General features: G+C 37.1%; 3 protein-coding genes across 4 annotated transcripts in view; all 3 read right to left on the bottom strand.

Moving 5' to 3' along the window:
• Window positions 1-5,510: 5,510 nt before the first annotated feature.
• ifitm5 (interferon induced transmembrane protein 5) lies at window positions 5,511-7,594 on the bottom strand. The gene is made up of 2 exons (XM_043227931.1): window positions 6,361-7,594; window positions 5,511-5,967 (listed from the first exon to the last, which is right to left on the bottom strand). Exons 1-2 carry the CDS (start codon window positions 6,565-6,567, stop codon window positions 5,746-5,748), a joined length of 429 nt encoding a protein of 142 aa, XP_043083866.1. The 5' UTR covers window positions 6,568-7,594; the 3' UTR covers window positions 5,511-5,745.
• Window positions 7,595-8,070: 476 nt separating this feature from the next.
• On the bottom strand, window positions 8,071-14,713 carry cat (catalase). Its single transcript, XM_043227856.1, has 13 exons — window positions 14,473-14,713; window positions 13,192-13,363; window positions 12,692-12,802; window positions 12,319-12,449; window positions 12,131-12,235; window positions 11,923-12,048; window positions 11,368-11,559; window positions 11,116-11,268; window positions 10,729-10,867; window positions 9,695-9,825; window positions 9,500-9,607; window positions 9,250-9,333; window positions 8,071-8,599 (listed from the first exon to the last, which is right to left on the bottom strand). The coding sequence occupies exons 1-13, from the start codon at window positions 14,533-14,535 to the stop codon at window positions 8,537-8,539; spliced, it is 1,578 nt and encodes a 525-aa protein (XP_043083791.1). The 5' UTR covers window positions 14,536-14,713; the 3' UTR covers window positions 8,071-8,536.
• A 516-nt stretch (window positions 14,714-15,229) lies between these two features.
• Window positions 15,230-15,834, bottom strand: part of syt12 (synaptotagmin XII) — a 9,350-nt gene continuing 8,745 nt past the window's right edge. For both annotated transcript variants that reach the window (XM_043227890.1, XM_043227891.1), the window contains one exon: window positions 15,230-15,834. This exon is cut by the window's right edge and continues 1,333 nt beyond it. The gene's annotated coding sequence lies outside the window, so the exon portion shown is untranslated.

Raw genomic sequence — 15,834 nt, forward strand, 5'->3', positions numbered from 1 at the left:
GACAAATGTATTTATATATTATATATGGTCACTTAATATTTTGAATCATAATGGTATTTATATTTTCTGTTTTATGTATATTTAATGGTTATATAGTTTTATTTCTAAAGTTTTCTTTTTAGTTACTTAAAGATAAACTAAACTTAAAAACGCTGCAAGTTTACATTTATTTTAGTCTAAAAGTTATTTATTTTATTTTAAAAGTTTCAATTATATTTTTTCTAATATTTTTCATGGGCAGTGTCAATGTAGCTATGTAAAAAAAATGGAAAGAGAAATTAAGGACACAGACTATGACTTAAAACAATGTTTACATTATAAAAAAAAATAGAGTACATTAAAAAACATTGGAATAATTGTTAATATATCGATTCACATTAAAACTTAGCATTAAAATTGCAACATTAATTAACCAAAGTAATAGCATGAACCTCAAGATTTCTGATGGTATCATTACTGTCCGCAGGCCTAACATCGTCAGCATTAGCCTAACACTAGGATTAGTGGCTTGTTCAGATTGCCTTTGCATTGCAACTAAAAGAAAGAAAACGCCGTCGGGGGGAGGGCACGGGAGGGGGGGGGCTCAATGTTTTCAAGACCACATAGGCAGAACAAAAGCGAGCGGGAGGCATGAAAAGGAGCGCGGGAGAGATGAAAAGAAAGGGCGAGAGCGTGCCATCTCGCTTTGACCTGCAAATTAGGCCGAATTAAAGCTCCGTGACCCGCGCGCTCCTCCCACACCTCCCGCGAAAACACCTGCCGGAGCGCGCGCATCGGAATGGCGCGTGCTGCATGCAAAAAAAACACGCGGTCCGCTTGACATTCGCGCGCTTTTAACATCTGTGTGACACAGAGCGCGCGTTCGCTCTCAGACAGCAAACAGCTGCGCTTTACACCTATAGCTACTGATTGTATTTGCTTCAAACTTACGGTTTCAAAGCTCTCTTGAAATTGACAGAGTACCGAACTACAAAGGACTTACCCGTACGCACGAGATAAAAGAAATGCCCGATAAAAGAGCCGGCATGCGAGTTGAGTGGAACAGGAAAGACTTCAATTACTTTTAGTTGATGTGGTTTTCTATGGGATGTAGCTAAGTCACAATTGGGGGACCAGATATAACGGGTCTGAGGCTAAAAGTCCTAATAAATGTGGGGCGGGAGAAATGCACATCAAACATCGTTTAAACAGCATTGCATTTTAACAAAAATTAAAAGTAATCGATAGCAAAAAAAAAAAAAAAAAAAAAAAAAAAAAAAAAAAAAATGGACAAAAATACAAAAACTGAATGAACGTCAATTAACGTAACCTAAATCAATCTAGCTGTTTTGGGACAAAATAGTGGTTTATAGTTAAACAAAGCATAACTCACACTCACAAAGATAATCGTTGTAGTATTTATTTTTTGTTATTTACCTAGCAAAAGCATTTGTTGATGGCATAAACCGAAGAAAGTTGAATGAGCTTGGCAAATACATTCAACTGCGATATTTGTACAAAAGAAAGAAGAAGAGTGTGTGTTACATTCATAACAAAATTCAGCTTAAACAGGCTTGTATATTAACTGTGTGTGTGTGTGTGATCAAATCTAGTTAACAATAACAATAGGGTTAGGGCAATTTTTTATTGGAATAAAAGGCCAAAATGTACCGTACTCGTGAAAAGCGCTGGTGTGCATGAGCCATACCTAAATTACAGGGCAGATGTCTTCCCTCGTGAGTTCTGGGGTCTCCACTCTTTCTCACCCACTCCACAGCTGCGTCTCCATGGACACCAGCTGGCCAACCACATCCAGCGGGGGGAGGGGCCAGCCGAGGCGTACACCACCAGCTGACGCGCTCACTCAAGCACATCAAATAAAGCCGGCCTGTGACGTCAGAATGTTGACACACGTGATCAAGCAGCAGTCATGAATTAGTAACTCACCAGCCGACCAAAAGACTCGTAAATAATGAGTGGCTCAAGGCATTATCACTAATATGCCTTTTGCTAATGTTTTTGTAACGCGATATTATTATTACTTTTAATACGTTTACTGATTTTTATTTATGCATTTGTTTTAGCAGCCCACCTCAAGTTAAAATAAACCAAAAAATATAAATGATTAAGTTTAGTCAAACTATTTAAAGTTAACTACAATGACCCTGGTTCTTGGGTGCTCTGCACGGGTGAATAAAAGTGCACAGAAGAAACTAAATAAAGTTGCACAAACGGCATTATGTAGATTACAGAAAGGTTTTATGTTACTAAAAAAATGTCAAGATAATATAATATATTCCGGTTGTTATACACGCTATTTGATAATAAATTAGGATTTTTTTTTAAGTTTTTTTTTTTCACAAAACAACGGTGATTTGTTGAATGTGAAGAGCTCTGCTGTATATTACACTATAGCGCCATCTGGTGGTGTTCATAAAATGCTGCGAGGCATTAAAATGATCGTTTGAGTACCGTACTGTTTACATGATATTTATAATATCAAATAGTGACACTGAAATATTTTATGATAACTTTTATGGAGAGCTCCGGGACTTTTATTCGCGCATTTAGTCGACCAACAAAGGGCGACACGTTTTTTATTTTGTTTTTTGTTTAAATCTGCGCAACTTGGAGGTAAAAAAAAAAAAAAAAAAAAAAAAATATATATATATATATATATATATATATATATATATATATATATATATATATATATATATATATATATATATATGCGAATGCATATTCGTATGTATGTGAATGAACATAAATATAACTTTTATTAGGCCTACCTGACACAAGATTTTTGTTAATATTAGATACCCAAGTTATTTAGTTAGGCTACAGACTTTACGTAGAAGAGAGCTGCTGATTACTATTTTAAGTTAAGTCCTTGATCTGTACTAACTGATAACAAATATGCCGAGACCGACGTCTTACCTGTTATTAAAACTGGGTGGGAGCTGAAAGCCACCCAGAAACTAGCAAGCATCATTATAGAGCCTCAAACCGTGCGGAAGGGCAAGATTATCCCTCGATTCTCCCAGATCGGCTGCATATAGACGTCTGCTGCAGGGGTAATTTCAGTTTGTGGGTGTTTATGTGTGTGATCCTCCCTAATGTGGTTGTGCTCAAACCACCGCAGCGAAAAAAAAAACCCCTCCTGTTTCCTCCTGAAAGCAGAAGAATCCTACCGAAACTCTAATGAAGAAAAAGCAGAAAACAGAAACTGCAATCACTCGATCCAAGAAAATCTGTTTGAGAACAATACACAAGTTTTCCCACAAGAGGTTATCGCTGCTGTCCTCCATGCAGCAAAGCAGACTGCCCCTGTAATAAGCACACTGTAAATAGCCTCAGATGAAAGTGTCCAAATGAATGCTTATGCAGTACGAAACGACTGCTCACAAGCAGGGAATCAGCCGCTGTCGAAACACATTAGCGTGCATGTTGCATTAATACAGCTAGAAACACTTACAGATGCCTAAATTAAACTGAGGCCAAAAGCCAAGACTTTTGTATAGTTTTGTATGATCTTGTTGCAGGCGTTCCTCGCTTTCTCTCCCTGGGGGGTGTTGGGAAAAATCCAATTGTTTCCCTCCCAGGTTCAGGTCTGTCAATGATGAGACTTACTTTTAAATTTACTATCGTAATTAGTTTAATAAAGTCAGAATAATTGAGACTGAGCTCAGGATACAGAACAACAGCATTAAAGGCATGCTGGGCAGTCCTGTATGCTCACTACATTTCACAAGATATTTATATTCTTGCGTCTTCCTCCCACTCAGGGTGTCCTTCACAGAACCAGGTGCAGTTGTTTCTTCTCGACCAGTAGATGGGCTCAGCAGTCTCCATATCTTGTTTCTGTAGATAAGACATTTTGCACAGCACATACACATAACATCAAGTAGAAAAACTCAGAGCCTTTCTGAGGCCTGGGCACAGTGCTTCTATTGAGTGAAACCTGTAAAAACATAAATCCTTTAAAACATAAATCCCACAGGGGGGAAAAATGGCAAAGTCAAAGTCTAAACATTTTGAGTCAAAAAGTGTTTATTCGTCTTTCGGTCGACAGAACACACCGAAGGCCGTGTGAACCAAAAAAAAAGCAACCCAGTAATCGGCGCAGGTGCAAGGTCAGGTGAAATCACAGAGGCCTAAAATCAGGGTTTCATCATGTCTTAAATGTTTGATTAAAAAAAAAAGATGCTATACCACAATGCTAATGCTGTGCAATATCAATCATATTGAAGAAAATAGAATAGTATGAAAAAGTCTTGCATACATATATATACATATATATATATATACACATATATATATATACTCTACTATATATATATATATATATATATATATATATATATATATATATATAAACTCATTTTGCATGTGACTATATATATATATACACAGTACATATGTGTATATGTGTATATATATATATATATATATATATATATGTGTGTGTGTGTGTGTGTGTGTTTGTGTGTGTATTTTATATATATATTATTTTCTTTTATACTGAGATTTTTTATATACCAATTCAATAAACTGTCATAAATACTACTCTTGAATGTGCATCTAAACAGCAAAGACCTCTGAGATTTAATAGTTCATATGAAGAATCAGCAAGATTTAACACAGACGAGAAACAGACTGTGTGTGTGTGTGTGTGTGTGTGTGTTAACTGCTCTTTAATCGAGTCCCTCCACATCTGTGTCCACTCTGTATACCAACTGAAATAGAAGGGGAGTGAAGGTTGGCAAACAGCTCTGTCATTTAAATGATAAAAATACCAGTAGAGTTGGGAGGGTCCGCCGCTGTAAGCACAGGCGGCACAGCTGAACATTACAGAGACACACGAGAACCAAACCACAGCATCCCTCCTGTCTCTAGCAGCAGCTCTCACAGAAGTCATGTTAACTTGTTCCTCGTAATCCAATTAACCTCCCCGCTGAACAGAAAAAACAGCTCAGCAAGCTTCAGGCGGGTTTCGTTGGGGCTTATTGCGGTCGGTCTTAACCGAATCGGCTGGCAAAAAGTCGGACTAACTGAAATGAACTTGTTTTATGAAACGGGGATCTGGTCTGCTGCCGAGGCCAAGCCGGTTTAGCATCGCGTTGCAGCTGAAAAGTGGCCAAAACTAGCAGACCAACGAAACGATTTCTCAGCGGGGAAATGAAGGACGAAGCCTTTTAATTTGTATTTTTTCGAATCAAAAAATGTTCATGGTTCTGTCCGTATAGTCAGTATAGGAGTCATTAAAAGAACGGGAAGAAAAGAATCGCTTCTTATGAATCAAAGCTCACTCCGAAATGATCTCAAGATAAATCTAGTCCTTTCAGCAGGAATGCGAATGTTCATCGTGCAAATATAGCTCTTGGTCAAATTTTACACGCGACGATTAAAACTAAACGTCCCTAAACTATTAAAAGTGGACTTTTTTTTATTCCCCCGTAGGCGATATCGATAACTTGACCGCTGTATTTATCCCACCGGTGACAGAGATTTGTTCAGAGAGACTCATATTGAGGAAATTAAATATTTTATTAAATACAGTTGAGCCAATTTACTTCATAAAATAGAATCGCAGGGTAGATATGAGTTAATATACACTACATTGACATTAATTCTAAAAATCTAAATAATAATAAATCATCACAGAGCCAAAGAAAAAAAACATGTTGATGAAGTGAAGAGAGGGTGAACAGTCCAGAAGGTTTGCAGGAGTTTTTGGTGGTGGGATTGTTCGAGTGGCTCTGTCTACCTGCTGAAGAGCTTCATGAAGCTCTGGAATCCGTCTTCGCCGAAGAAATCAAACGTTCCCTCTGAGCTCCCCAGATGAACCAGGAGCAGGACCAGTAGACCCAACACCAGCAGAGGAATCAGGAGATTCCAGCCCGATGCCAGAATGTTGTACCACTTCGCTTTGTCCGAGCATTCCTGCGCGGCACGCATGTCGCCCAAGGTCTTCTGATCTCGAGCCTGAAAACACACAGACGGAAATAAGTCTCAGACAGCTGATGAAGGTTCTTCAGTGGTTCCTTGCATTAAAGATTCCTTCCCTACCTTAACTGCACTCTTAAAATCGATGTGCATTTAATCGCACAAAAGGTATTAAAATGCATATCTGCGTGCTTTGAAAAATACGGCTCTTTTAAGATCTGTTCATCAAACATTTGCTGCGTAATTCCCCTTTTGCGTCTCATCTCTCTTTTAAGAACTTGTTGTACTGTTGGTTCTTCAAGTGGCGTTTCTAAGCTCTTTAAAGCACCAGTGGATAATGTTTTTCTTATTAACTAGACGCTCTATTGGATGCACCTTGATGGTGCAGGAATATATAAAGCTGCAAAAAAAGACACTGGTGTTTGAGCTCACCTTGATGGAGTAGATCAGCGCCATGAATCCCAAGCAGCAGAAGTTGACGTAAAGAGTGTTGCAGAGCGACCAGATCAGGTAGTCGTTCGGTGGCTTCTTGCCCACGTGACTCATGTTGACCACCGTAGAGCCGCCAGCCTTTCGGCCAGATTTACAGTTGGTGAGCGGAGTGCAGTCGTTCACGTAGCTGTATGTGGCGTTATCCATCCTTCGGAGGTCAGGGGTCGAAACTCCTGGGAGAATCTGAAGAGGAATTACTGAGGAGAAAGATCAGGACGCTACTTATACAACGCTGCAGATGGGTGGAGTCAGAGACGGAGAGCGACGGAGAGAGCGGTCATTCATTATGTGGTTGTCGCTAGAGAGATGAGGGCAGGGTGCTGCTTCTATACATGGAGCCATTTCGACAAAATCTCTAGGTTCGTCAAAAAGGCATAATTAAACTTTTAACTGACTGTTTCTGAAGAATTCGAAATAAAAAGACATTCATGAACGTACTTTTAACTTCTCACTGGGTTAAAAAAAAAAGTGTTGCGTTAGCAAATTTCTCCTATCTTTAAAGGGAATTTTTTATGAGCTTTTAAGCATTTTCTTTAAAAAACAAAACAGTTGTTAGAGGCTGGAAATGTGGATGGGATGCAGACCGTACTCGAACCTGCATCCTCACCGGAGCGCCAAAGCTCAAATATTGAGGATGCATGTCTGCTACGGCTGCAAATATGAAAAATAATTAAGAAAACAAAAAAAAGAAAACCATTCAAGTTATGTTCACTTTGGACGCCAATATCAGAATGTTCCTGTTTAAGAAAATGACGCCCCCTACTGTGGAAACATTGAAGAAAAAATAAAAAAAACATTTTTTCCCAGATCCTGTAATATTGTATTTTTTTTAAACTAAATGCAATATTTCGATTGAAACTGTTATGCAGGACCACAATTCCAGTCATAAGTGTACATTTTTCAAAATTAAGATTTATACATCATCTGAAAGATGAATAAATAAGCCTTCCATTGATGTACGGTTTGCATTTTAATATATTTACGGCAAGAAATTTAATATCTTTTTTTGGCTATAAAGAAAAATCTGTAATTTTGACCCATACAATGTTTTTTGGCTATTGCTACAAATATACCTCAGCGGATTAAAAGGGTCTTTTTTCCAGGGTCACAATTTGTAATTTACTAATTTTTATTAAATGCTTTTTATACTTTATACTCCATCACAGCTTTTAAATCTCATGCTCAAGCTAAAATAGGAGCAACTTAAAAAAAAAAAAAAAAAAAAATATATATATATATATATATATATAAATATATATATATATATATAAATAAATATATATATATATATATATATATAAATAAATATATATATATATATATATATAAATAAATATATATATATATATATATATATATATAAATAAATATATATATATATATATATATAAATAAATATATATATATATAAATATATATATAAATATATATATAAATATATATATAAATATATATATAAATATATATATAAATATATATATAAATATATATATAAATATATATATAAATATATATATATATATATATATATATTTAATACAAATATTTTTAAACTATTAATAAAAAATTTTGCATATAAAATAAAAATAATTTTTTTTCTTTAGTTGCTCCTTTTTAGCTTTACAAAATAAAAAAAATCAGTCATACAGCTGAAATATTTATATTTATTAGATACAAAATGACAAACGTTGTTACATTCGTATTATCAGAACTGAATTACATTCAGTTAAGGCAAAAGGGACGGAAAGAGTTAATTTCTCTTATTTACCTGCATCAGTAGTCAAGATATAAAGAAAAAAAATAAAATAAAAATCATAAGGCTCACACTGTGTTAATATTAAACATTTGTGTTCATTCTCAGATTATTTTTGGCTATTCTACATTTCACACACACAATCAAAATGCAGAAATGTACCGAGATGGACTGATTTCGTTTGGATGAGCTCAAACTTGAGTACGCATTAAAAGGCATCCATTAATCATGATTAAGGAATCTGAGCTGCATTTGCCAATACCACTTGGCCAAATTAGATATGATCAGACAGCACACAAGGAATGAATTAAGCGTCATGACTCTATATCTCACTCAATAAAGAATCAATGCGTTTATGGCACATCACATCTTAGAAGCTGCAGCCACAGCAGACGCTCCACCTTGGGTATAAACATGAATAGTGTTCTGGAGAGACAGAGAAAATAAGGATTAAAATAACACTTATTTCCACCACAGGATAAAAGAAAGCAATTTTGACTTTTTCCATCTTGAAATTTTGACTTCTCAAGATTCTGCATGTCTACAGTTCAGGTGTAAAACTAAATTGAAAAAAAGAAATGAATTAAAAAAAAAAAAAAAAAGCAATGAGATACTATTATATAATTGTAATATATTTTTTCAATTTCCATTTTAATTTTGCTTTAATATTGTTGTGCCTGTGTGTTTTGTTAATATAGCTTTAATAAATATACAGAATTTTTATGTTTTATTTTTAGATTTTCCTGTTTTTATTAAGTTTTTTTTTTTTACCCATAACTATGATAATTAAACTTTAACCATAACACTTTCGATACACTAAAATAAAATACAGCTTAAAAACAAAAAAAAAAAATTTTTTTTTACATTTAATAAAATTTAATTAAAAAAATCTAAGCTGTAAATAATAAATTATGAATACAAAAGTTTATTTTTTAGGCTTTGGCTATTTATTGTACCTGCCATTTCTTTGTAATAATTGTACAGTTTAGTAGCAATTTCTAAATGAAATTCATTCACCAATTTTTTTTTTCTGGTGTACAAGAAAAGAGTGCAAGACTGATGAGAATGTTTTATACCTTTTTCCCTTCCGCGTTGTATTTATCCAGGAGAGTTTGGACCCGGGTGCCATAATCAGGGTGAACTGCCATCAGGTTTTGCACCTGCGCAAAAACAAAAACAAAAAAATTCACAAAAATCAACTAAAATCGAGAATTCTTTCCCAGGAATGTTTACATTAATACTCAATAACTGTTCAAGAGTAGAGGTTTCACTAGTTTGCATGACCAAAAAACTCATAGGATCAAAAAAACTCCAAAAACATCATACCGCGCGTTTCTGAATGAACAGCTGAGCTCCTTTCATGTGGCCAGCCATGTTCTGACACAGCCGCTCTCTCTCGGCTTCGTTCAACACCTCAGTAAAGAACGTACGCACCTGAAGAGCGCATCAAAGAGAGAAATCTTATCACTCACCATAACTGTGATTATTTGCACACAGACGCACACCAATCCGCCAACGCACCTGGGTCACGTTGTCATCGTCTGCGCTGTTGTATCGGGCCACATCCGGAGACGCTTTAGACTTGGACTCCAAGAAGCACGGCTGGCAATCAGGAGCGCTGAAGCTGTTGGGGAAGTAGTTAGGAGCTCCCCCTGCAGGACAGGAGACAAACTGTAGTACCAATAATTTAACGACCAATAGGTTGCAAGCATTTGGGTCACATGTCCTGATCAGGCTTTCCTATACGGATGTCCTGTTGTTACGAGTCACTTTTAAGAGAATTAGGGCTAGATTAACTAAACAAGGCACATTAGCGTTAGTGCAGATGCCGGAGGAAATTTGTGTGTGTGTGATTTACATGCAATGTACGACCAACACAAATTAGCGACTGCTTCATGTTTTTTTGGGGCGTTAAATAATTGTGCAAATACAGGTAATTTGACAAGCGCAAATAGGGCTCCACAATAAATCTATTATGGATATAATAATTACATAATCGCTCAAAGCAGCATCTACTTATGTTATTCTGTTCGCTTTAGATGAGTTCTTTTCTTCCTGCTCGCCATCTTAAGGGTGTTTTGCATTGTTTTTACTTTAGTTTTAGTATAGCATTATAATGCATATTTTTGCTTTTTTTTTTTTTTTAATTTAAAAGAAGAAACAAACCCAATGCACAGTTCACATTTGAGGCTTAATAATATATAAAAAAAGAGCTGGTTGTTTGTAGCTTATTTTGATTTAAAAATATGGCATGTGGTTGCCTCAAGCATAAACATCTTTCAATATAAATTATGATCGTAATTAAAAAAAAAAAAAAAAAAAAAAAAAAAAAAAAAAAAAAAAAAAAAAAATCGCAATTAAAGTTTTAAGTAAATAATCAACAGTTATGATTTTTGTGAATATAAATTAAATAAAACAAAAAACTATTTATAAGTAAATCCTTATTTTTAAAACAAATATAGATCTTCACTGCACGTCTTTAGTAAATTCTGATGTTGTAAACCTAATATGTGACGCCGCGTCTCGTTCTGCAGCGTTTATTGTGCGTCGCTCACCCTGGTTGTCATGCATGCACATGGGTCCGTCTCTCTGGTAGTTAGCCACACGAGTACGGTAAGGACAGTTGACGGGCAGCTGGAGGTAATTCGCTCCGAGTCGATGCCTATGCGTGTCTGGATAGGAGAAAAGACGCCCCTGTGGCACCAGAATTAAGTAATTACTGCATTTAGTCATTCTGGCAATTAGTCATTAGTCACCGACGCTTTAAACCAGAGTGATTTACAGGACGCTTATTGCAAGCACGCAGAGCTTAAGCGCGTCGCTCAAAGATAAAACAGTAAACAAGCATCCTTTGGTGCATCACAAGCCTGTCCAGACGACCTTGTGAAATGCGTCTGGGTTGGTCGCTTTATAGGTTTCGTGAGAGCGTAGTACAAACGCACCTGCAGCATCTTGTCAGGGCTGGGCTCGATGCCGGGTGGCATGTTGCTGGGATCGAACGCCAGCTGCTCGACCTCAGCGAAATAGTTAACGGGGTTTCGGTTCAACACGAGGCGCCCCACAGGAATTAGAGGGAAGTCTTTATGGGGCCACACCTGAAAGATTAAGAGCCAGTCATAACCACTCATTCTTTATTTATTAGGACCGTTTCATCAAAACGACGCAAGTACGAATGCATGCTGGTGTGCGGACACCTTAGTCAAATCAAATGGATTCCACTTCCAGTTCTCCGCCTGCTCAAAGGTCATGACTTGGATGTAGAAAGTCCAGGATGGGAAGTTGCCGTTAGAGATGGCATTGTAAAGGTCTCTGATGGAGTAATCAGGGTCGGTGGATGCCAGACGATCGGCCTCTTCAACCGGTAGGTTCTTGATGCCCTGATCAGTCTGAAAGACAAGAACCGGTAATAATACAATTAATTACATTTAATAAATTCAAATATATGTTAAAAATATTTAATCATGATTTAAAAAACATTTAAAATGTTTTTATTCGTATATTAATTTAATTAGCTCTTGATTAAATAGTTTTATGAATTTATTTAATTGGACAGCTATTGATTATAAATTTGTATTAAATTAAAAAACACTATTAAAAAAAAAAAAAAAAAAAAAAAAAAAAAAAAATCTAATTTGACCATATCGCCACAAAAATTAAACATCAAATCTGTTTTAATTGTCTGTGATTTTTTTTCCCCCACTTTTAACTGTAAATTGTACACACACACACACACACACACACACACACACCTTGTAGTGGAACTTGCAGTACACCGACTGTCCCTGAGCATTGACCAGCTTGAAGGTGTGTGAGCCGTATCCGTTCATATGACGGTAGCCATCGGGAATCCCCCGATCGCTGAACAGAAAAGCCACCTGCACATACACACAAATCGTCGTGAGGACGCATTTAAAAAAAAAAAAAGCACGCCAAAGCAAGCGTCTTCAGCTGCTGTACCTGGTGCAACGACTCGGGACGCAGACCCCAGAAGTCCCAAACCATATCCGGGTCCTTCAGATGAGTCTGCGGATTACGCTTCTGCGAGTGGATGAAGGACGGAAACTACAAACACAGTGAACACGCATATACCGTTAATTCTGCCACAAGACTCTTGGCGTCGCATGCGCGTGGACCGCGTCTCTCACCAGAAGCGCATCCCTGATGAAGAAGATAGGGGTGTTGTTTCCTGTGAGATCCCAATTGCCTTCATCCGTGTAGAACTTCACTGCAAAACCCCGAGGATCTCGGACGGTGTCTGCCGACCCGGACTCACCAGCTACAAGCAAGCATATACACATTTATCACGGTGCAAAGGTGCCGCTTTAGACTTTCCGTAGGCAAGCACATCGTTTTCTGCGTGTGCTCTTTACCCTCTTACAAAACCACCTGGCCGCGTTTCAGAAAAGCGAGTGCGGTGACTTCTGTTACGAAAGAATTTCTAATCCCAACAAAACAAATCGACCCATACAGAGTCCAGACTCCCTCGGAAGCTTTGTATAAATCCGTACGGAAACGTACCCACGGTGGAGAAGCGAATGGCGATGGGCGTCGTCTTCCCCACATGCTCGAACACCTTGGCTTTGCAAAAGCGCGTGATGTCATGGGTTACTTCGAAGTAGCCAAACGCTCCTGTGAAGAGACCGAGAAAAGATTTAGCTTAAAAGTTCATACTTTCCTTCTAGTACGGGCTTTAAATCGTCTATCCAGTCAGAATGGAGCGCTCGTGCACCAAGACCGTCTGTCCAATCAAATCTTAGCACGGTCATGGTTTTAAGCCTTTCAGCATGATCTCAAGAAATGCTGCTCTTCTTAATTTTCCATTCTTTTAAAGAAAATGTAAACATATCTAAAACTAAGTGCAAATACTGAGAAAATCACTTTTAAAGCTGGCCAAATTAAGTTCTTAATGCATATTACTAAAGTTTTGATATATTTATAGTAGTGGGAGAAAAAAAAATCATTTTGACCCCAAGTACTACTTATAATTGGTTTTACGCTCAAGACTAAAAACACGTTACCTGCTCCTTTTGCATGCACGACTCTCTCTGGTATCCGCTCTCGGTCAAAGTGGGCCATTTCATCAGTAAAAACCACGTCCTGGACCAGCAGCGGTCCACGCGGACCTGCCGTCATCACATTTAACTTGTCCCCTACCGGGACTCCGGCTCCAGTGGTCAGGACATCTGCTCGCTAGGAAAAATAAGTAGCAAAATAAGACAAAATAGCAACAAACCAAATCATTTTATATATTAAACACAAATAATATGCATTTCAGAAGATCATTCAGTAATCAGTCCTTCCAAATCATAAAACTAGCAATATTTATTTTATGTTGCCTGAATACATTTTAAATAGCATTATGATTATTTAATTAAACTAATTTGGCTGTGCGTAAACTAATTTGATTAAACTGTACTGACAAAATAAATATTAATCTATAGGCATTTGGCTTTAAAATAGAGATTAAATAACTCTAATAGTCATTTATCTACTTATCTGGTTAAAGTTTAACTTTAGGAGAAGGAATTAAGGTTATCTGTCGCGTCCTGGTTAAATAAATAAGAGGATAGGGGCCTACATCGCTCTTCTCCCTTCACTATTCCACAACGCGGCGGGGATTAAAAACATTTCATTCGCCGAGCAAGGTGCCAGTCATGTTATTGACCAATCACGTTAGAGAGGAGTGGGATGGGGCGGGGCCACGGCCGTCTTCCGTCCTTTAAGCATGTCGTTGAACCTACTTTTAACTACGAATGCGTTTCACATTTTACTATGCGATAAAGCGTCTGGTTTCGTGCATTATTACTTGCAAACCATTAACATTTAAAAACCACAAATCGTGCACAAAAATGACCGTAGGGGATGCAGTTTTCAATACGCAGAGCAGCACTTTATGTTTTGTGCATTTTTAATACAACTATATCAGTCAATATACACCGTGTCCATGCGTAAAAAGCAATCGGTATGACACATCTCTGATAAAATGCTTTGGTAGCACCATGTAGTGCGATTATGCAGTCTTTTGTTACTGCAATCGTAACAAGCAACGCTATTTCAAGCATCTCTTTCCGGTCGGAATTTCAGATTCTCATTTTAAAGCAAACCAACGCTTAAGCGTTAATTAGAGACGTTATGCATATTAAAACAAAGGTTATAAGCAAATAACGTCACTTCAGTGTTTGTGTGTCACAGCCCTGCGACCTTTAGCACAATTTCTCACTGCGCAATAACCCATTAAAACAAACCCCTTTGGAGCACTGTTTAACACAATATGATATGCAATAAATTTTGAGGCAGACCTGAGAGCCACGACCCTCCTTCCACAGTTTCATCTGATCCGTCGCTTTATCTCTGTCTGCCATTATTCAGCTCTTCGCTGACAAATAAAACGCGAAACAAAACTTGCGCGGATCCAAAGCACCGGGCTCGAGCTCTGTTTAAAAGCTTGTTGTTTATTAAGGTTGGTAGCAGTCCGCTCTTTGCACTCGTACTTGTACTTGTACTTGAACCCTTACGTGCTCACCGCCCCCAGTTATACCTATTGGCCACTGCATTCACAGGATAGGATAAACAGAGTAAAAAATATCACACATCAATGGGCGGGGATATGTGGAAAGATAGTTGTGTCCTATTGGTCAAGCGCGATTTTTGCGGTGATACGTGTTACTTTTCTCAACGCTGAACATGTGGAAAGTTCACATTGTAATCTCATTGGCATATATGTTTTTTATCCCAGGGTGCGGGATCGAAGTAAGGTTTAATAACATGCTCATTTGCAAATTTACGCATACTTTTCTCTTACGTTTCACGCAACAAAAACTTCAGTTAAAACGATGTGATGCATGTTACTTTTCTCATCGTTGATCATTTTGGACCAATCACAACTGTAGGTTATGTCACCGTTGGCTCAGCGATAGATTTTTTGGTTTTTACGTGATTGAATTGAATTCAACTGCTAATTTGCTGGGTTTATTATTATACTTGTAACTAATATTATATAAATAAAGAAGCACAAGTTTACTTTCACACAACAAAAAAACAACAATTGACTTCCTATTAAACAAACCACATAAAGCATTTTTATTTAAACAATTCATTTGATTGTATGTCCAACGTTACATGAGCATGCATTGTAAAGTTATGTTTTACCATTCTTTAAATCTTTTAAAGTTCACCAACATTAGATGGTACACTGCAAATGAGAATATTGCTTCTGTTAGGGTGAGTTTGGCACAGAATGAAGTTGAAGGCAAGCTTAAAATATTGTTAGTAGTAAAAACGAATCACTTCATCGAATCAAACGACTTCACTGCGAGAAGCTCAAATGTGATATTCATTCTACAAAACATTTTAGGTGTTTGGGATGTGATTCACAGATTTTGGTATGAAGTTTCTACATTCTGTCATCAAAAGATTTAATTATTGCGGCAGTTAAAACATCTTTACATTTTCTTTCGTGCCGAAGAAAACTGTGGAAGGAAATATATATCGGTTTATACATATTCCAGTTTGATATGAATGCGTGGATGTTATGCAGTGTCGGGGTAATGCATTACAAAGTACAAAACTACAAAGTACATGATCTTGTGATGAAATAAAGTGAGGGATTACTTTTTATTTGTCAGTAATCCGGTAGTTACTATTTTCAAGTTACTTGCGCT

The sequence above is a fragment of the Puntigrus tetrazona genome, chromosome 25, assembly GCF_018831695.1.
Source record: "Puntigrus tetrazona isolate hp1 chromosome 25, ASM1883169v1, whole genome shotgun sequence".
NCBI lineage: Eukaryota > Metazoa > Chordata > Actinopteri > Cypriniformes > Cyprinidae > Puntigrus > Puntigrus tetrazona.